The sequence below is a fragment of the Dipodomys spectabilis genome, unplaced genomic scaffold (assembly GCF_019054845.1).
Source record: "Dipodomys spectabilis isolate Male_0828 unplaced genomic scaffold, ASM1905484v1 ptg000335l, whole genome shotgun sequence".
Lineage (NCBI taxonomy): Eukaryota > Metazoa > Chordata > Mammalia > Rodentia > Heteromyidae > Dipodomys > Dipodomys spectabilis.
Genome location: NW_024871012.1, coordinates 752,724 through 775,844, shown reverse-complemented (window position 1 = coordinate 775,844; position 23,121 = coordinate 752,724). Strand labels below are relative to the sequence as shown.

Sequence of the window (23,121 nt, the reverse complement as noted above, 5' to 3'; positions counted from 1 at the left end):
AATGGGGACCTGCTATGAGTGTATGTCCTTGCAAGAGTTTGGCACCACTGCGTAGAAAATCAGAAACAGGGACTGACACAAAATAAAGTAGTATAGTAAATACAAAGGCAGAGCATTTGCCAGTGAAAAGGTATTTGTACAGAGGTTTGACACAGGAACTTCTCAACAAAGGAAAATTATGATTAAGGAGTTATATATCCTAACCCATTTCTCAGTAGGTATGAAGCTATGAATCCTCAGACTAGAAAAGCATATTTTCACGGGCAGCAATGTCACGTGAACTGGAGGATGGATCACTTCCTACATGTTATTCAAGAACCTCTCACTAAAATATCTTTTGCTCAAGTCACTAAACCAGTTACAAGTCCAACGCTTCCCCCAACTCTCTACCCCACCTCCATTCTACTTTTAAAAACTACTACTTAGAGTTCCAGGGCACACATGAGATGACAAAAGTCAGGAGACATTACAGTGATTTCCAAGGAGCAGTGCCCATTAATCAGAGTGGCTTCAACGGTGAACACAATTGTTCATAGGCCTTCACGGGTCTACACCTTAGGATGTTTTTCCATCCCAAACTTAGAAAGTACTGGATGAAGTATATTCTTAAATATAATTTCTGTCAATCATGCCTCCTTTCCTCCTGGGGTCAAGGAATTAAGTTCAAAACATAGCTAAGAAAACATCACGACCCACCAATCCAACTCAGGGGGTGGAAAGTATGGTTTCTTGAAACAAGAAAAGGCCCAGCACCACCAAACTTTCCCTATCCAACCCCCAAACCAGCCACTTACCATATACCACATGCTTGGCCACTTGGGGTCATTGAAGTAGGTAGATTGGGCGCGACTGAGGTCATAATCCCTCTTGGTCCGTTTTTTGACCACCTGCTGTTGGATCCATTCCACCTGCCAAGAAGAAGGAAGCGGGGTGGGCGTTCAAGTTCTATCACAACACACCAGAGCAACATCTAACACACTGAAATGGCAATCGAGCTAACGCATCTCCATTCGATCTGATTAAGGACACAGGCTTCACTATGGCAACTGACATCTTTTAAGTGAAGGTGCTCAGGGATTCCCTGGAAATGCAGTTCTTCCTTTCCCCCACAAGACATATCACTTATCATTCAGTAACAGGCTGGGTTTTTCTTTTAATCCCCTCCAGAAAGAACATATATCACAGTGTATTACAAAGTGGCAGTGTGAAGAATTGGCATTGTTTTCCTATGCAGGTTCAAATAATAAATATTTCAGGCTTTGTAGACTACAGGGTCTTTGGTGCCCCTAGTCCCTCTGAGACTATATTACCATAGACTCTACTCAAATGAATCCATCTGACTGTAAAGTAAAACTTTACAGTAAAACTTTTATATACAAAGCAATTTTAATATTAATAATACTAAATGCCTCTGATTCCACTATGAATCATGAATTTAATGTTTGGGGGTTACATATCGATTTTCTTTTCCAGAACTGAGGTTTGAACTCAGGGCCTCATACTTGCTCAATTCGCTTGCTTGGCTGGTGTTCTACCACTTGAGCTATGTCTCTGGCTTGGCTTTTTGCCGGTTATTTTGGAGACCTACTCTCAGATATTTTTCTTCTTGGGTAACTTTGACCTACTATTCTCCAGATCTCAGCCTCCCAAGTACCTAGCCATTAGAACATGGTTTCATATACTAAAGTGCCCTGGGATCCAGACCTCATTTGGGCACATCCCAAATGTCTTTCTGGAACACAGTAGCAAGAGCACTGTTTGAAGAATCAAAAAATCAAATCTTTAATCCTTTCTCTTGCACAAAATTCCAGGAGTTATTCTGTTCTTGCTGCTCAAAATATTCCTTGCTCTAAAATTCATACCTGCTACACCTGAGAAAAACCTTAACACTAAGCTATGACCTTTGCTTAGAAATAATCAGAAACCTTGGCTCATACCTATACTAGATATTGCAAATAAGGGAAACCATGGGACCTATGTTTCTTTGGGCCTGGCTTACTTCACTTAATATAATTTTTTCCAAGCCTTTCCATTTCCTAACAAATGGGGAAATGTCATTCTTTCTGATGGAGGCATAGCATCTGTAATCTAATAGTAGGAGTATATACTGGGTTTTTAAAAAAATTTATAGCGTAAAAACAAAATTTCATAAAAAGCACCTTCAGTTTTAAAGAAACATCTCAAATGCAGTATCCGTCGGGTAGAATTCTTCAATTTGTTTCTGAGATTTACTTTTGAGTTCTTCTCATGATTGCTAAGTGAGTCACAATGCTCTGAAATATGAAGTGCTCTATCCAACCATGTATCCCTACTTCCACATAGGAATTAATCATTGGGGGGAGACTTTGTAGGCTACTGCTCTAGAGCCATATGAGACCATTCAGAAAGATTTTAATCATGGCTTGCAAGCTGATGGTAGGATTACTGAAGGGGGAGAGATGTTCAGGTGTGCTTCTCAACCAAAGTTGAGAAGCATGTAGACACATGCAAGTACATCATGCATTTCCAGGAAAAATTAACCACATTATTTCAAACAAGCTTTCTAATGAATGACTTTCATTCACTTATTTGTTTGCTCAGTAAGCAATGAAGTGTCAGGCACTTGTCTGGAAACATAAAGATGAATAAGAAATGCATCTAGTTTTGAACTCTCTCTCTTTCTCTTGCTCTCTTGCTCTCTTGCTCACTCGCTCACTCGCTCAAACTCGCGGTGCCCATCTTGGGGCTTGAACTCAGGGCCTACGCACTATCCTACAGCTTTTTTTGCACAACATGAACATAATACCACTTGAGCCACAGCTCTACCTTCAGCTTTCACTGGTGAATTGGAGATAAGAGTTTCATAGATTTTCCTGCCTGGCCTGATTTCAAGGTACAATCCTCAGATTTCAGCCTCCTGACTAACTAGTACTACAGAAGTGAACCACCATGACATGGCATAAGACTTTGACTTTACCAGGGTAACATGGCAGTTATTTTACCATTCTCCAGTTCATAAAAATATAATTATCTCTGTAAATGATATCTGATACATCACTGCATTACTTCAGGCATTGGTAACAAATTCCACTATGTAGTTATATTCACCATCGTGATCTTAAAATGTTTTTAAGTCTCATGTCAGTAGGTTGAACAAATTCATGTTTGCACACTACATTAGATGTGTGGAGACAGAACTGTTTTCGAAAACAATCTTCAATTAGTGATGGACTTTCCAATCAGGCTTCAGAAATTCTAAACTGTTCATATGTATGTGCACATAAACCAGAAAACACCAAGTCTTCCTTGATGTGGATTCCTGGAGATCAGGACTGTCTATACTGGGGTAGGAGTGGAGAGTTAAGCCACTGGTAAGTACACACATCTCTTGAGACACGTATACAAATAGACAAATGAGAAGTATAAGAAAAAGAAAAACAAATGACAATTACTTTCCTAGATGAACTACAGGTACTAAAATAGAGCATTTAAATCTCTTTACCAAAGAGCATCTCTGCTATAATTTTACCAAAAGAGAAATATTTAATTACAGAGCTTGGTAGCTAGAAAGTGGCCTAGAAACTTGGCATCTAGATTTTTCTGCAAGTCACTCTGTGTGATCACAGGGCTGTCATGCTAAAAAAAAAAAAAAAAAAAAAAAGCTAGTCAGGGTTGTTTTTTTTTTTAGTACTAATACTATGTATTTTGCTTTGGTGTTTTATGGCTCTGAGTCTATAGCCCTAATTTTTTTTTTTTTAGAATGGGAAAAGCACCTCGTGGATCGGAAGATTTCTATAACTGGAAAAACCACAGTTATATTTTTAAACCTTCATCCATACGTGCATCCTTAAGATCTTTAAGGAAACTCAGAGGTAACGCATGCTAAAGATTTCATCCCTTTCCAAAAATTCAAAGAAAAGTCACTGAAAAACTCGTTTTCATACTACAACGGTCAAGCTGGGAGAAGAGAATAATTGTGTTTTCTCTCACTCATCTAACTTCTAAAAGTTCTACTTCCTACACATTAAGGAACTACAAGGAATCCTTGTCTACCCTGTTACATTCAGCATGCATGTGCTATCAGATTTAAGTATAGACTCTTCTTTTCCTCCTAGAGCTCTTCTCCCATTGCAGTCAAAACAAACTCTGCATTCACTTATTAGGAACCATGGCATAAACCAAAAGATTAGCTCTTACTTGCCCAACACAACACATGAATAGAAATACTTCCCTACAGGCTCATCGGAGCTCTTCAAACTTGCCAACTTTCTAATGTCATACATGTGGCAGAAAATGTATCAATAACTTGAGGGGAAAAAAAGATGTCATGTGATTACATACTATGTGCTATTACTTAAATACTGATGGGAAATAAATTTACAATATCATTTTTCAATGTACCCTGCATTGAGTAGGAAATTAGTTCCTTAGACATTAAATTAGAATCTGGATAATGATGCAGACATACACTTATAACAAATGTCTACAGATAGGTAAATGGAATAAAATAAATGGTAAAGAAATTGACTCAAAATGTAAGAAGATAGAAACTGGGGGAGAGGCTTAAATGGTAGAGACTGCTATCCAAGCATAAGGCTTTGAGTCCAATCACACACAATCATAGATTACTCTCCCCAGTGTAGCAGTGTTATGAGGTATGAAACCTTTCAGAGGTAGGTCCTAACAGGAAGACCTTAGGTTAATGAGGGTGTGATCTCAAAAGGGACTGTGGCATCATGATCTCTCTTTGTGTATCTTGATATAACTACTCCTCCCTCCAAGTCCAGTTGCGATTTTGTGTAGCCATCCATCATCCTCTGAAGAGTCTAAACCAGGACCTACCAGATTTTGGACCTTGAACTTTCAAAAACACATGTTAAAGCTCCTTTTCATTATAAATATCCCTTCTATAACAGGAATATACATTTTGTTATAGAGAAAAATTAATAAATGTATTTTAGTATTGACGTTCAGCTTCTAAACCATAAAACCATAAGGTTACATCTTGCAGAAATTCTCTAAACTCCGGTCAAGAAATAAGAAATACATAGTGGCTAGGCACCACTGGTTCACACCTATAATCCTAGCTATTAAGAAGGCTGCAATCTGAGGATTGTAGTTCACAGCCAGCCCAGGCAGGAAAGCTATGAGACTATTATCTCCAATTAAATGCCACACACAAAAAAAAGAAGTAAAGTAGAGCAGTGTGGTTGAAGTGGTAGAGTACTAGCCTTGAGAAAAAATGCTCACACACAGCACCCAAGCAATGAATTCAAGCAGATAAGCAAGATAATCCTGGTTTAAAAAAGAAGAAGAAAAGAACTAACTAGTGTAAAAACTTCCAAGAATCTAGTAAGATTATATATGTAGACAAAAGTATTCTATTCTTTAAATTTTGTTCCATCTAGTATCATAAGAAATGAAGTATTAAATATTTAAATTATTTTGCCATTTAAGAAAAAATATAATTACTTGAATTTTAATTCATTTCTGTTAACTAACAACAAAATAAAGTATTATGTTTTATATAATGAAGGATTTTTATTGATTTGCTTTGAACTAGTTAATGATTACAGATATCAAAGGCTTATATTAAACAAAACATCTGGTCAGGAATACAGGAAGTCATATTTTTAAATGTCATTTTTAGAAGAAAGTAAAATAAGTATTGCATGTACATTTGGAATAATGTTTTAGAAGACAATCAATACGGGACAAACTAAAAAATGATTCTGTCATAAATTTTTATATTTAGTTAGCCTTTGACAAAGTTTAAAAATGAAATAATATTACTTCAGTCTTGTCATTTTATGTTTAATAAAAAATGTCATAGCATTATAGTTCTTAATTCGGAGAATTAAAGTTAAACTTCTTAAACTAGTTGGCAATCACCTACTTCTAAAAATTTAACATTTTAAATGTGTTGTCTACTTTTACCTTTCACTTCTCAGGTGGCGTATGACATGGGAAAGTAAGTGGTTTCATCCATCTAAAGCAGTGAAATTTATTCCCCATCCTCAGAGCCTTTCAGCTTATCTTTGTTCACTCAAAAAATCTGACTGGGGGCTGGGAAGGTGGCTCAGTGGTAGAGTGTTTGCCTTGCATGCATGAGGCCCTGGGTTCGATTCCACAGCACCACATAAGCAGAAAAAAAGCCGGAAGTGGTGCTGTGGCTCAAGTGGTAGAGCGCTAGCCTCGAGCTAAAGTGCTGAAGGACAGTGCCCAGGCCGAGTTTAGGCCCCATGATGGCAAAAAAAAAAAAAAAAGATTGTTACTATGTGTTAGGTACTGTTTGCACACTATAAAATGGCAGTGAACAAACAATTTCTTACCTTCAAAAAGTTCCTATTCTAGTGGGAATCAATAGTGTGTAAAAAAAAATTTACCATAGACTTTTATAGTGTTAAATGATACACAAAGCATGTGAGGAGGTAAAACATGATTACAGAGAAAGGGATTCTTATTTTTGGTAAGGTCAAGAAAATTCTTTTGAAAGATCTTGGATAATAAGAAACAAGCTATACAACGATTCCATAGAAAATGCTACAGGCAACACAATTGGACCTAAAATGACCGTATTTGTATGTTTTTGTTTATAACTCATCCAGGGACCAAAGAGGTCTATGTAATCCCTCAAGCCTAGTGGAATTACATTTTGCCCTCTAGTGGAGAGACAAAGAAAGAGGCCTACATAGATGTAGCAGGTGCAAGCAGATTCCCAGACATCTGGTCAACCAATTTTGGACTCTCAATTGTCTGAATAGATCTAGAAGGGAGACACTGGTTCAAGGGAACATAACACCATCAACTCTTGAAATCATGAGGACAAACTCAGCTGAAAGAGGGATTAAACAAAGTCCTATAAAACATCAAACCCCAGGCAATGGGCCTTTCTGCTCTGATCTAGGGGTAATATCTTTATGATGATAATCTGTATAAGCTGGTTTATTAAGGGAGTATTGCTGTACCTTTGGACTTCTAAATTATGCAAAAAATAATAATAGGTTCAATTTTATCAACATAGCAGAGATTATATTGTAAATCACATGATGATTATTATTATGGGTAGGAGTCTGAGTATAAAACATTTCAACCTACTGTATGAAGTGCAATTTAAGGTAGCAGGAGATGTAAAATAGTTTACTAGAAATCCAAGCACTTAGTACTTAATCCTTTGATCTTGGATGTTAACACTTGTGCAACTCTATAGAAAGAGGAAATACAACTCATGATTTGATGAGTCTTATAAAGCAATAAATATTAAGGTAGGTATTACAAAAGTAGAATATTTCCCCTAGGAGTATATCTAACAGCATCCATTGTTGTGTTCTTTACATTTACCATAGAAACACAATGCCCTCTCATTCAGAGAGGGAAAGAGGGGATAGCCTGGGCCACAAAAGGGTACTGAAGACACAGAGGACCCGAGTGCTTGGTAGAATACTGTCAGTCAGTAGCGGGCCACTTTTATTGGTGGGTGAGGGGGGGGGGACACGTAAATTCCTGGTATTCTCTATTTGCCACAGTAAAAAGGAATTACTGTTAAGAGAATTAAATGATAATGAGTTGTCCAAATGCAGGGTCCAATGATACTTAATAATTTGTTTTAAATTGTATGTTTCACCCTTTACATTTAAGAAGAAGCTGAGTTTTCGTATTCATAGTACAAAAGGTAATGACTAGCAAAAGGCCTTCAATAAATCAATGTAGATGAATATTTTTACATTGCATCCATCCATTTTCTTGATATGCATGTCTAACTTTTCTACATATTAAAAGGGAAATAGCAGAAAATTTTAAATAGGAGACAATTTAAAAAAAAAAACCAGGAGGGAGCCAGGACTCTAAGTTTAATCTTTTTAGGCTGTAACCAGATACGTTCTATTTCAACAATGACAACAGCAGTAGGATTCTATTACCATCTATCAATGATCCGCAAGTGAAAGTTTAATAAAGGATGTTTTCTTTCCACATGCAACTCTGTTTTCACTGTGTCACTAACTGCTGCCCTGTGTGACCTCACTTGAAACACACACCTGCACAAACTGTTATTATTGGAGACGAAGACATTTCCTCCACCTTACCAGCTTTAATTTCAGAAGCAACAAAAGACAATGTCTGCAGTTGAGACAGATAAATACAAAAAAGACACAGTAGTTGTTGACACAGGTCAAGAACCTGGGATATTGTTGCCAACACAAGAAGTCATTTTATAAAGTCCAAGGGCCTAGGGCAGAATAAAGTCAATGACTCTGATGATGCTAAGTGATCTTGTGTCCAGACTAATAAAAGGCCTTGCCAATACTATAATAGTCACCGGCAAGTGAATAATCAAAGCACACAGAAAGCAAGCATGAGTTTAAAAGCAGTTATGAAAGAGGAAATACAAAAAACAAGGAAATGACTAGAAACCAGTTCTTCAAAGAAAATGAAGGGGCAGTAGATGGATAAGAAATTAAGTACATTTCTTTAAATATTAAATGCTTGAAATATTTCTATTTCAATATTCAAATGTTAAACATTAATATTTAATAAAGTATATTAATAATATGGTGTAATCATATATTTAATAAAGCACCATTTTTTTTAGCATTTGCCTATATTCGTCACTCGTAATACCTATAAAGAGGTTCTTCCCAATTTGCAAGAAAGATCAGACAGACATAGACAGATAGACACTCGTTACTTTATCTTTCTGGAAAAGATTATCGCAAATCATCCAGTTTAATTTTCCCATTCATGTTATCCCTCCTTAAAATTCACTCTTTAAGATCCACTGAAGGCAAGATTTATTTTATGTTTATCTAGAGTATATTTGCCTTTAAGACAAGCTTGTCCTTTGGAAACACAGCTCCCTTATTCCTTGTCATGCCAAGATGCATTCCAGTGAGAAAAGAAAGGAAATAAAGAGGGAGAGAGGGACGAATGGAAGGCAGGAAGGAAGAAATGGAGGGGGAGGGAGGGAGGGAGGAAGGAAGGAAGGAAGGAAGGAAGGATAAGGGAGGGAGGGAGGGAGAGAGGGATAGAGGGAGGGAAGGAGGGAAGGAGGGAGGGAAGAGGGTGTGTGTCTGTGTGCTCACTTACCACTGGTATGCTGTAGCACAGGCAGTATGGCTGGGGTAGTAAACTAATAGGTAAGTGATGTGAATTCATTCAGTATTGTCAAGTGTCAAGTTATATCTTACACATTATATTTTCTAATTTGCATTTTGGGTTCCTGTTTTAAACTTTAGGATAACTAAAGCAAAAGGGAGAAATTTGAAAACAATGGTAAACGCTCTCAAGTATTAAAAGGAAATGGAATTTTAAAGTATCTAAAATAATTCTACGATCTGCTTGCCACCTGATGCAAAATTCACACTTAGGATTAAATGTAATCTCTCAACAGAGACTGCATTGGGACAGCACCAACTTCCTTCCAGGTTCACAAGAGGATCAAGATCATGACCAGAATGAAAACACATCCTAGCCGGGTGCCAGAGGCCTGTGCTTGTAATTCTAGCTACTCAGTAGGCTGAGATCTGAGGATCGTGATTCCAAGCAGTCTGGACAGAAAAGTCCCCTGTGAGACTAATCTTCATTAACCACTCACAAATGAGAAATGGAGCTGTGGCTCAACGTGGTAAAACACTAGTCTGGAGCAAAAGAGCTTGGGAACAGTGCCCAGGACCTGAGTTCAAGCCCCACAACCAACAAGAAACACCCTCCCCCCATTTATACACACACAGTTCTAAAACTTCATTTCACATGTATTTGTCTTTCAAATGATCACTCTCTAAGCAATTTGAAAGATAAGGCACTGTAATTAGCAAAACCCATTAGAGTAAAAGTAAATATGTTACATCTCATTTTAGATAGCTTCAAGAAGGACAATTCTACCTTAGAAGCTGGCATTAATAACTTAATGGACTTCGGTTTTCTTTGACCAATCCTGCCACGTGGTGTGCACATCACTCAAGAGTAAAGTTAAGTCCGTCTCAGAGACACAAAGGACACACGTTTTCCCTCATATGTGGAAGCCAGAACTCATTTACTCACGTACAAGTGAACACATACAGGGCTGTGTGCAAATGCACATAAATGTATTAACGGAAGTATAGTATTTTCAGGGGAGAGTTCAAACCATGTAATTACTTAGAAAAAGAACCTCACAAGCCAACAAAATGAATACCGGGAAACTGGCACTTGCAGGGTAGGGGAGGAGGTCAAAGGGTGGGGGAAGTAGATGAATGAAGCCCAGGGAAGGAGGAGAATGTAGTCATAGCATTCAGGGATACAGCATGGCATAGCCTATGATTGAGGGGAGGAGTGAGGTTGGGAGGGGTGGGAGAGAATGATACAAGGCATACACCAATCAAGGCGCATTGTACTTACACACTGACATGTTAAGTGGTACCCCTTTGGTACCATCAGTTAAAAATAATAAAAACGTAATTTTTATAAAAAGGATAGTCCCAGATCTGCATTTGTAAAAATTGGATGCCTTCAAGTTGTAGGTGAATACAAAGGAGAACATTATTTTAAACAGTGGATAAATTGCGCAGTTCAGCTGAGATTAAAATAAAGAGGCAAATAAATGCTAGCAAAGGATCGGGCAGATAGTCTCATAATTTCTCCAAGCAGACAACATGAGGTGTTATATTAAATACTGAAAAGTATGTCAGCATCTCACCTCCCAATACAGCGGACTACTTAATTCCATAGTCCACAGCAATCATCATGAGACATTCATATAGAAATACTATTCTCTCATGAATAATTCAACTCCAGTGCACATATTGTCTTATTTTCCTAGGTACTTAAGCACAAATGGCAATGTACTTGGTGTCTAAACTCCATGGAATCTACTGCTAGGGTTTTTATCCCAGTGGGAAAACAGAAAAGTAGGAATGGTTTGGGCAGGTAAGTTCAGAATTAAGAGGCTTAAGTTTTAATATTCTCTCCCCTCCCTCTCTCCCCCCTCTCCCTTCCTCCCCCCCCCCACCTCCGGGGGGCATGAACTCAGGGCCTTGGACTTGATAGGCTTGCACTTTTTGTTTAAGCTTTACTTGTGCTTTATTTTTGCAGGGATGGTGTTCTGGTTTTGCCCAGAGACTGTCCCAGTTAGTCTCTACCTCCAGAGTAGCTGGGCTCAGAGGCATAAGCCACCATGCCAGCTACTCTAGCCTTTCATGACTGGTCTCTTCACTGTGCCAGTAACCAGTTCTAGAATCTTTCCAGCATGCTTCAATCCAGTCATCATGACGACTGAAAACTGGACATTAAGAACCTACCCATTGTTGGGCTGGCAAGGTCTAGCCCTGTGAATCAAATGGGGTTGTGCCATGCTGAATGAACATGCGATGTTTAGCAGGAATATATATGTACACACACACACACACACACACACACACACACACACACACACACACACACACTAGTCTGCACAGGTGGCCTCTGCTCCTTTGAAGTTAACCTGAATGAGTAAGCCTTCACATGAGGTCAAGTTCCAGAAATAACTAAGTCCCACAAAGCTAAAAGTCTGGAGCAGACTACATGAAGACATCCACGTTGGGTTTCCAATGAGCAAAGAGACATGAAAGGGGCCTGCTTTGGTCTCCGTGAGGTTTTTCTTGCTTTCTCTTGAACTCTGACCTTACACTTGGCAGGCGTGACAGGGGTGTTTTCCAACCCAAAATACTGGGGTTGTGGCAGCTCTTAAACACCATCATCACTCTGAAATAGCAGCAAACAGCTACTCTTGTCGGGGTGGGGGGCCCCAGGGGGATACCCGCCTTTCAGCCTCAGGGGAAAATCCTGTCCAAGATCCCCGGGCCTCGGAGAAAGGTTGGGATTTTCTCCCCTAAATCCAGTCGCCTGAGGCAAAACCAAATGCTTTCCCAATCTGAGTGGGATTCGTCACCCCAGAAACCACAGGTGACACTTGACCAAGCCTGCAGGTCAGAGCACAGAAAACTCTGGAAGAGAGCCTGATCCATGCGTGGACATGCCCGCAGCTCTCGCCAGCCCCCCTGGAAAGAGAAGACAGGCCCAGGCTCCCGGCTTCCTGGCAGTCTGCGTGTGTGTCACCGCACAGTGCCAAGTCATTTCCCTGGGCCTCCCTCTTCCAGAACATGTAAGTCATACCCACCACAGTCAATTACAGAGCCCTGAGGCTGACGCCCAGGCAAGGGCAGAGAAAACACATTTCATCACTGTCATCAAACCTGACACCTTCTCCATCTGAAGACACACATGCAGCCTTCTTTCATGGTATGTCTGTGTGTGTGGTGTGTGTGCGCGCGCATGTGTGTGCATGCACCACACTGAATGGCTGGCTTCCCCTGGAGTTTTTCTTTGGTGCCAATGGTCATGCAAATGTGATGGTTTACTATACCTGGGAAGAGCTGGCACCAATTCTCTCATGCCCGTCCCCTCCATTCCCTAGACTTCCATCCTGGCCCATTTGGGCCTGAATTAAATGCCAACCTTGACCACAGTCCCAAGCAACCCTAGTGGCTGTTGAGAAATGTCTGCCCAAATTCTAGCACCTGCCAAAGACCCTCTCTAGAGACTTCGTTCAGTATTATACTTCACAGCTCCATGACAAGGAGGGGGAGCAGAGAATGAAAACTAACACTGGAAGGGCAAGTGGGGATTTACCTCGGACCTCAGAATTTTCAAGGGCCAAGGTCAAGTGCACAAGTTTCACCAACCCCAGCAGCCCTGTGTGGCTTGTCCAGAGCAGATGTCCAGTAAAGACTGAAAAAAAGAGTGGCTATCAGCTTTCTGCTCAGTAAAAGAACAAACAACTGGTAGTTGAGTTGTTTTAGCCCCAAGTCATGTAAGGAAAAGCAAAAGGAATCCCTGAAATCCTCCAGTCTCAGGAGAGAAGGGAAACAAATACCCTCTTTCTGGAGCATCTCCTATGTCATTCAGTATCAAGAGCCTCTGGATTTAAGTTCATGACAGACTGGCTCAGGTACAAATAATGTAGGTGATGAGTGTTACTATTTTCCAGGAATTATGGTTTCCACTAGGTAGAATAATCACTGGTGAGAATAATTTTTTTAAATGTAACTGTTGGATTATTTTTTGGAAAATGAAATTGTTCTACCAATTTTTTCCTTAGCATCAATCTCCCCAACCAAAAAGAAAAAGAAAAAAAGAAAGAAAAAGATCATCCTTTTATCAGTAGGGAGACGGAGACAAATGAAGTTAAGCGGCTTGATCCAGTCATGTGATAGGAAGGAATCTGAAACGAGAACTCTGACAGAGAAAATCCATGTACCCAGCTTCTCTGTCCACAAGAACACACAAGGGCTCCCTTCTGTAATACACCCACAGCTAACAGTGTGAGCTAGAACTACATTTTTCTCTTCCCTTCAATCATCACATTTTTGTGCCTGGAAAGCTGACCATAGCTGACCAAGCGGTTTAATAGAAACTTTACGGGTAAAAGATGAAGGAAGGAGGAAAGGATATGGGGCAGGCAATGGTGTGTGCTGGAGGTTTTACCCTCCACGCCAGGCATTTGAGGGAATCCTCAATTACTCAAGTAGAAGAAGCATCTTAAAGCATTACGGACCAAATGCTTGGTAGGTTAAAGGCACAAGAATTGTCTAATGAGTAGAGAATAAAAATCTGACACAAGCAAAAGAACTGCAAAGTACAGAGTTGGCCATGATGACAGAACTCCTTTTTTCCCTCCAGGGCACCTTCTGACTTGTAACTTAAGAGCACATAAAGTTCAAAGCCTGAAAAATTTCCAAATTAAAACAAAGGAAAAAAAACCCCTAACACAACTAAGCTCTCATAAATAAAATCCTTAATTACCCAGCTGCCCTGAGTTGACAGATGAGGCCAAGAGAGGTCCATGGAGGCCGGGGCGTCTGCATTCATCTTTGGAGTCCCAGGGCTTAGACCCAGGGCTGAGAATTCTCATTCATCCAATGGAAAGCACAGTGACTTCACAATTGTTACTGATTTTTTGTTGTTGTGAAATGAATGAGAGAATTAAACCTGAGGACGGTGCCGAGCACAGCAATGCCCACCACACCACCATAGTGATGTTCTGGCATGCCAAATTTATGCTTACTAAATTTAATCTTTCATTTGTCCTTGAAGCTTGAGACTGACACTTAATTGACCAGACTATGAGAATGAAGGAAGGCATTTTACAAAAACACTACACATCAGGAGACCTGCACTCTCCCAACCTGTTACATCTTGGATTTGAATTTTCCTAGATACAAGATTATTCTAGGTTAGTGCCAGGTCAATGACTTGACCCCAACAACAAGCCTTAGAGGCCAAATGGGTGAAGTCAAGCAGGCAGGCCAATCATCATTCTGATACACACTTTTTTTCTTTTGTGGGGAGAATTGGGGGGGGGGGGGGCGGGGGAGTAGTAGTTGAGATCCACTGTAAGACCTTCTGAATGCTAAGCAGGCTCTACCAATGAGCTACATCCTCAGCCTTCATTGTCATGATCTGGACCAATTGCTCTCCATTCTCCAAAGCAGGCATCATCTCTTGAAGGAAGAGCTCAAACAAGAAGGCAATCTCAAACATTTCTTTTTTTTTTTTTCCTTGGGTCGCAAACACATTTTTTTGGTGGGGGTTCTGGTCGTGGGGCCTAACTCTAGGCCTGGACGCTGTCTCTCAGCTCTTCAGCTCAAGGCTAGCACTCTAACACTTGAGCCACAGCACCACTTCCGGCTTTTTTCTTTTTGCTTATGTGGTGCTGAGGAATCAAACCCAGGGCCTCAGGCATGCAAGGCAAGTGCTCTACCACTGAGCCACCTTCCCAGCCCCCAATCTCAAACATTTCTGAGAGCCATTAGGCTTAGAAAAATTCTAATGTCTTTGGAAATCTGAGACCTACATTTTGTGTAGCACTAGAACAACCTGCATTAGCTTCTGTAAACTAACCTCCATAGGAAACAGAATTTCCAACTATTTTCTTCTTGTGGAGTATAATCAGCAGTAGCCCTCGGAGGAAGACTGTGATATTAATGGCAGAACTCCACTGAAAGCAAATCATTACAGTGCCCCACGGAAGTGGATTTCCAGGCCTTCTACAATACAATTCTAATGAACACATAGCTATGTGCATCATCATCATGATGTAAATAATTCAGTAATAATATCTCACCAACTTATCAAATGGTCTCCACCACAGACTGGAGGACTGTAAAGTTGGTGAAATGAATGACACCTGACCATTTTTCACTAAGCTTAGTGGGGACTAAAGATAAGGACCTGGTCTTCTGTTGCCTCTTTTCCCTCTTGGTTAATCCTGGCTCAAAGAAGTTTTATCAGACAACCTTCTTTCAAAAGCCTTGGTTACGTTTTTACCTGTAAAGCGTACTCCATGAAGTTGGTCAGTAATACAAAGGATGTGAACCCAACCCCAACTTGAAGGGTTTGTTTGGGAAAGCTGTATATCTAAAAGGCATTACAGCGGATTCTGGACCCTAAAAAGGTCACTCAAGCGAAATGGATTAGTCTTTTCTCTTTGGAGACGGCTTACTGATACCACACGTGACCCAGATTGAGCAGATCAAAACACCTGCAGAGGCAGCACCAGACACTACAGCTTGAAGCGATGATGTGTCTGTGTGGGGGAGAAATGGGATTTGGTCTTGGGAAGGAACACATAGAGCCCCAAGTGACAACTTGCCTAGTTCTTTGTTTCTTCACGTGTGTAAGCCGAAGTGCAGAGCTGTTTGTCATATGCAGATATTTGTCATATGCGGATACTCCCCCACTTACAATGCAATCACATCCCAATAACCCATCATAAACTGAAAGATGTCATTAAGTGGAAATAGTATACCTTATATGCTGAACATCATCACTCAGCAAGATAGCGGACAACCAACCATCACTGATTTCCCTTTGGGACTCTGTGGCTGATGAAGCCACAGTTGGCTGCTGTTTCCTCCATTTAAAAAAAAAAGCACCCTAGCTAGATGACCATAGCTCTCGCCGGTAGGCCTAGCCACCGAGGAGTCACAGGAGTCTGAGGAGTCTGAGGTTGGAAAAGTCCAGGTGGGGAAAGTCTGTTTGATTCCTATTTCCAATGAACCAACAAAAGCCAGAAGTGGACGGCCCCATAACTCAAGTGGTAGAGTGCTAGTGCAAGCCAAAAAACTAAGGGAAAGCTCCTAGGCCTCGAATTCAAGCCCCAGTATTGGCACATTACATGAACGCGCGCGCACACACATGCACACACGCACACACACACACGCACACACGCACACACGCACACACGCGCGCACACACACACACACACACACACACACAAAGCCCAATAGAGGACAAAAGTCAAAATTAGATGTATGGTTCCCATTCTTTTTTTTTAACAGTAAAAGCAGGGGTTATACCATGGGGAGGGACATACAAAGCAACAAAGAAATCATCTTATAAATGTGTTAGAAACAATCACATAAAAAAAAAAACATTTGAATACATATCTTAGGGTACATTTCCCTAACATCACCTTATCTGACATTTTTGCTTGACTCAGACATATATTAGATATTGCAAATAAGGGAAACCATGGGACCTATGTTTCTTTGGGCCTGGATTACTTCACTTAATATAATTTTTTCCAAGCCTTTCCATATCCTAACAAATGGGGCAATGTCATTCTTTCTGGTGGAGGCATAGAATTGCATTGTGTATATATACCACATTTTCTTCATCCATTCATCTACTGAGGGGCATCTGGGTTGCTTCCATATCTTAGCTATGGTAAATAATACTGCAATAAACACAGTCGTGCTGGTAGCTTTTTTTTTTTTTTTAATTTAATTTAATTTTATTTGTGAACATACTGTACAGAGGAGTTACAGTTACATGGGCAGGATAATGCGTACATTTCTTACCAAGCATTGCAGCCTCCTCCTTTATTTACCCTTCACATCCCTTCCCAGCCTCCCCCCTCCCCACCCAATCCCAATCCTTCTCCTCCCCCCCTTCCCCCCTTCCCTCCCCCCCCCCCCCACACCAACGTTGTAAAGCTCGTTTTGGACATGACAACTTGTACTTCTCATTGTTGCAACAGGTCCACCTGTATCCTTAAACAACTGGTTTTTCCCCATCTCCTCCACAAGTTATACTGACATCAAATATAGTGAAAGCAGGGGTTATACTGTGGGGGAGGGACATACAAAGCAACAGAGATAATCTTATAAATGTGTTAGAAACACATGCATGAAAGAAAAAAACATTAAAATACACATCTAAGGGTTCATTTTCCTGACATCACATTATCTGACCTTTTCCGCTTGACTCATACATATACTAGATATTACAAATAAGGGAAACCATGGGACCTACGTTTCTTTGGGCCTGGCTTACTTCACTTAATATAATTTTTTCCAAGTTTTTCCATTTCCTAACAAATGGGGCAATGTCATTCTTTTTGATGGAGGCATAGAATTCCATTGTGTATATATACCACATTTTCTTGATCCATTCATCTACTGAGGGGCATCTAGGTTGGTTCCATATCTTAGCTATGGTAAATAATGCTGCAATAAACATAGTTGTGCTGGTAGCTTTAGTGTGGTCTTGTTCGTGAACATTTGGGTAAATGCCCAAAAGTGGGATTGCTGGGTCATAGGGGAGCTCTATGTGGAGTCTTTTGAGGAGCCTCCATACTGCTTTTCAAAGTGGTTGAACAACTTTACACTCCCATCAACAATGCAGTAAGGTTCCCTTCTGTCCACATCCCCTCCAGCATCTGTTGTTGTTAGAGTTCTTGATTTTAGCCATTCTAACTGGGGTGAGGTGGGATCTCAATGCTGTTTTGATTTGCATTTCTTTTATGGCTGGGGAGGTATGGTTCCCATTCTATGTGTATGGCTTTCACACCACTGCAGTTTAGTAACACTAAGTGTAACTACTGTTAAGTCAGGGAAAATCTGTATTTTATTGACAGGTGACAAGGACCCACCAGGAGTTCAAACATGGGTAGGTTCACCTGTAATTAATTAAATGTATTAAATGTAAAAAAAAAGAAAAGAAAGAAAATGTTTAGCTTTAAGGCAAGAAGATTTTTCGAAAGCACATCCTCCTCATAAGGTTAAAATGAGTTTCTCTCTCCCTGGGCATTGTACACAATAAATATTCTACTCGTAAGTAGGTCTTTTAAAATCATTATTGGAGGAAACAGGGAAAGCTGGGACCACAATGCCATTTTTCACTCTGTTAGCTACACACACACTCTTCAGAATATAATTAAATTGTTGGAGTTTTGTCTCCCAGTCACCACTTTAATACGTGTCCATTAGGCTAGTTCCCGCCAGGAAGCAATCTGTTAAGAACAATATTTACGAGGACTTTTGGTGCCATCAGTCACTACTTGCGGACAGATCACCAGGGAGATAACAAGGATTTGGGCCCAAGAGCAGTCGAGCAGCCCAGGGCAACTGCTGATGGTAGAGGCCAGATCTGTGTTGCCAGACATACATTTAGTCCCTTCCCTCTACGCTTTTGCATATATATCTAATGTGCTTTCAGTAGCTCCCTTGCTAGAGTCTACTTCCCAATACTACCACATTACTGCTTGTAACTTCTTGCTTCAGGTAAGAGTTTGGATTGCTGGGATATAATTCTTCTCAAGATGTCTCTTATTCTGGAATCAGTAAATAAACAACAACAAGCTGGCTTTCTATATCATTAGATTTGGCTATATAACCTAAGGAAAGAAGCAATAACCTTTCTAAAATGGCACCAGGAATTTTGTATGATGGTTAATTTCATAAGTCAACTTGACTAGACTTCAAGGTGTCCAGATTTAATATTACCTGTGGTTGCCGAGCGCCAGTGGCTCACGCCTGTAATCCTAGCTACACAGGTATATGAGATTTGAGGATCACGGTTCAAAGTCAGCCCAGGCAGGAAAGTCTATGAGACTCTTATCTCCAATAAACCATCAGAAAACTGGAAGTGGCACTGTGGCTCAAGTGGTAAAGGGCTAGCCTTGAGCTTAAGAACTAAGGGAAAATGCCCAGGCCCAGAATTCAAGCTCCACGACCAAAAAAAAAAAAATTACCTGTGGTTCTGTCAGGGTGTTCCTGGGTAAGATTACGATAAAAGTTTATGGATACATGTAGGAAGATATCATTTAGTCTAATATGGCATGAAGAAGGCAAATAGCACACAGAGGGAAGATTCTTCCTTTCCTTGCCTATCTAGGTAACTGGGACTTCAGCTATCAGTCTAAGATTTTTATTTCAGTGGCTCTCCTGGTTCTTACTGCATTTGAACTTAGATTATACCACTGGCTTCCCTGAAACTCCAACTTGTTGAAAGCAGATAATGAGACTTTTTGGTTTCAATAATCATTTAAGCCAATTTCTCAAACATGACTCTCTCCCTCCCTCTTCCTCCCCCTCTCTCTCCGTCTTCCTCTTTCTCTCTCTAATACACACACTACACACATACACACACACATAACACAAAGACATTCCTTATACACACATACAGGGTACCAATAGGAAAGTCTCCTATTGGTGGTGTTTTTCTGAAGCAATTAATAATGGCACATGGTATACTGTACTCCAGTTGGCAACCTCTTATTGCCAGGTTATCTGCTTTTATTTAGGGTGGGAATCTGGTTCATCTAGTTCTTCTAGATCATCTAGTCAACTTCTTACAGATGAAGAATCTGAACCCAGGCCTGATAGGAAAGATCTGCTCCACTCATGTCTGTTTTACCACCATTTCAGAGTGACAGTTCATCCATTTATGAAACCCTCCCTCAAAATAAGTTGGAAAGGTTAGTGCACACCTGTAATTCCAGCTCATAGACGGAAGGAGATAGAAGGACCATGACCCAAATCCAGCCTAGATAAAAGCTCTGGACCATAACTGGGGAAAAGAAAAAAAAATAGCACTAAAATTCAAAGGGACTGGGCATTTGTGTCAAGTGCTAGAGCATTCGCTTCCAGAGTGTAAGGCTCTGAGTTCAATCTCCCTTACTAACATATAAGATACAGTGAAAAACTTGACTTCCTAAAATGTGACAATAATTGTTGATGTATAAATGGGGCTACAAGGAAATAGTCTTGTCTTTCACACAGGGTAGATAGGCAGTGAGTACATAATTAGTCTATGAGACTGAAATGAACCACAAATTAATAATGGCATTCATCAAAATGAAATTCTCTGGCTATTAGTCATGCCCTGGCATCTGTGGGCTTCATTCCCCTAGCTACACATAAACACGCACACACCTAGTAACCACCAAATATCTTGAACAAACACACAGGTGTAGGGTGAAGATTCTGGCAGTCTTTGATGGGGGGGGGGGTGAGAGTCATCCCATAAATTATTGTACAGTTGGTGTGGCTTTACTTCCCAACTGTGTTCTAAACCCCAAGATTTAATTCGTTATTGCTATCATCTCAAACTGTGTTTAAAATTTCAGTGACTTTGAGACAACGTTCGGAAGAAGGTTCTGAGAACATTCTCGAAGTCCTCAAGCACATTTATCAAGCAAATAAATAAATACATATTCATTCTCCTGAACAGAAAGAAAAAAATGAGAAAAAAGAAAAGTAGAATATAAGGAATTCTTAGAACCCGCGCTTATGCATGTGATAGGTAAAAGATCTCCACCCAGTTAGGATCTGACCTACCTAACTATAAAGCTTAGATTTTTCCTGTGTCCCAGCCAGTACCATCTCAAACAGATGTGCTCACATAGACATGTTATCTTGGGACAGCAAAACAACACAGGAACCAGAGTCATTACATTTATTTGCCAAGAACCACATGGAACCCGGGCTTTTGGCCTTCAAGGGCTTTAATTCAAGCGAATCAAAGGTTAGGTGTTATATGTATCAAAGGTTAGGTGTATATGTACTCTCTAGAAAAAGAAACTGAGACTCTTCATGAATAATAAGCAAAGAAATCTATTTGTAAGAACATGCATGGCTGCATGTATATTCACTGCTAATCAAATCTTTATTTTTCCCACTACATTACAGAAAGTAATTGAAATATTCTTTAATCAAAAACAATAGTAGACCCATTCTTCCACTACCCCCTCAGTCTTTGCCTGCGTGAAGTCTATACCTCGTGTGTTGGCCAGGAACCACAGAAACCCTAAATGTCACAATGCTCTACGTGGCACACATTGTCATCCAAACGATTCAGGTGACTGTGCCACTCGATTTCTTCTTCCAAGTTGCTTATTTTAAACACAAAAGCTCTTTAGATTTTTTTCTTTCCACTGTAAATTGTTAGAATTGGAAATGCGAGATATAATTCTGGAAGAAAGCTGTGAGTTCCAAGGCTTTGCCAAAAAGTCTGCTGTCCCAAAGAGCCAAGATTCTGTTATTTTTCCCCAAGTGGTATGTTAGCAGAGTTATCTCACTAGATTGAGTTGGATAAAATGTCCCTAAATGCTAACCCCTGAGCTATGGTCTGATCTGATCCATCTAGCTTTGCTTTTATATAGTAATTAAGAACCAAGAAAGAAAAGGGTGTGAGGAATAACAAGTATAGTGCCAATAATAACAAGAGCTACAATGTAGCAGGCACTTGAAACCTCCTAAGAATTCTAGGAGTTTGGCATCATGTAACTGACGTCACAAGATGCAAAAGGGCAATGTTAAATTCTTCGCTCATGTTCCCACAGAGAAGTAATTGGCAGAGCAGAATTCAGACAAGATCTGACTTCAGAACTGAGGCCATACACCACCTCTGACAAAGCCAGCAGGACCAAGTCGGGAGAGGTGAGGACCCATTCGGGAATCAGCCACCAATCCTCTTCTTGCTAGCTGCCTGTCAATTTTTAACCAAGCGGCCAGGTGTAACGTCTCAGCAGCTCCTGACACCCACGGACGTGGACATGCTCTACAGATGGGCCAAAGCATGTGATCACGCCACAAATGCTGATTCTTGGTCCACTTCCAAGTCTCTGCTGAGATCGCCAAGGAGAGGACCCTGGCTACCTGTCACGGGGCACTACGACCCTCTTCCAGATTAAACAGGATCTGGGTATAATGTAACATCGACTATACATCCTGCAGCGCACACCCAGTTGTCAAAACTAGTGTTTTGATTCTTATAGAAGAGCCATCCTGTCGCATTCCTGGTCCCCAACTTCCAGCTGGCTGCAGAGGGATGAATCTGCCAACAGACTCTCACCCCATGTGCTGGCTGATTGTCTGGACCCTGGCCCAGCTGGATGTGTACTTCTGGGTTGCCAGGCCTGGTCTGAAGCCAAGAGCTTTCTTCATGTCCTCCTTTTGACCCAAGCAGCTGAAGAAGTCTCTCTGAATGAGATAAAGGGAGAGCAGCAAACCCACGCTTCAGAGCCCAATGAAAGGCTCCTTCTTTTAAGGAACCTTCCATCAAGCGTCCCAGCACCTCCCTGTCCTTTGAGGGTTAATTCAACTTATTCACAGAAGTTGTCTTAGACATTCTTCAATAGGGCAGCCCATCCCCCAGAGACGAGCATCACCTGGGTAACTGTTTCCTAGTCCTTAGCACTGTCTGAATTCTTGCAGGTGACTTATATTTATCTGTTCATTTTTCCATTCTCTCCCTCAGGAAAGCAATGCCTTGTGATGACAACGATGTCATAGATACCAGGAAGACAAAGTTGGTATCACCATGGATAATCAAAGCCTGAATTGCCACTGTCCAGCAAAAAGATAATGCAGGCCGTGTGTGTGTGTGTGTGTGTGTGTGTGTGTGTGTGTGTGTGTGTGTGTGTGTGTGTGTGTGTGTGTGTGTGTGTTTAAATTGCTGTGGTCACGTGCTTTCGTGAAAGAAAAGCAACAGGTAAGAGGACTTTTCAAAGCCAGTCACCAGTGGCTCACATCTGTAATCCTAGTTACTCAGGAAGCTGAGACCTGCGAATCACAGTTCAAAGCCATTCTAGCAGAAAAGTCTGTGAGCCTCTTATCTCCCAATTAACCACCAAAAAAGCCAGAAGTAGCACTCTGGCTAAAGTGGTAGAAAGCTGGCCTTGAGGGGAAAAAATACACAAAACAAAAACCAAAAAAACAACTCAGGAGCAATGTCCAGGTCCTGAGTTCAAGTCCCAGAACACACACACACACACACACACACACACACACACATGTTGATTTCCACAAGAATTCACTGTGCATACTACAAATTTAAAAATGT

At 40.6% G+C, this 23,121-nt stretch overlaps 1 protein-coding gene across 3 annotated transcripts in view; it reads right to left on the bottom strand.

The window, feature by feature from the left end:
- Nucleotides 1–23,121, bottom strand: part of Pcsk5 (proprotein convertase subtilisin/kexin type 5) — a 293,974-nt gene that overhangs the window by 209,373 nt on the left and 61,480 nt on the right. For all 3 annotated transcript variants that reach the window (XM_042665577.1, XM_042665579.1, XM_042665578.1), the window contains one exon: nucleotides 795–908. In XM_042665577.1, the coding sequence (XP_042521511.1) occupies nucleotides 795–908 (114 nt within the window). The remainder of the gene's footprint in view (nucleotides 1–794; nucleotides 909–23,121) is intronic.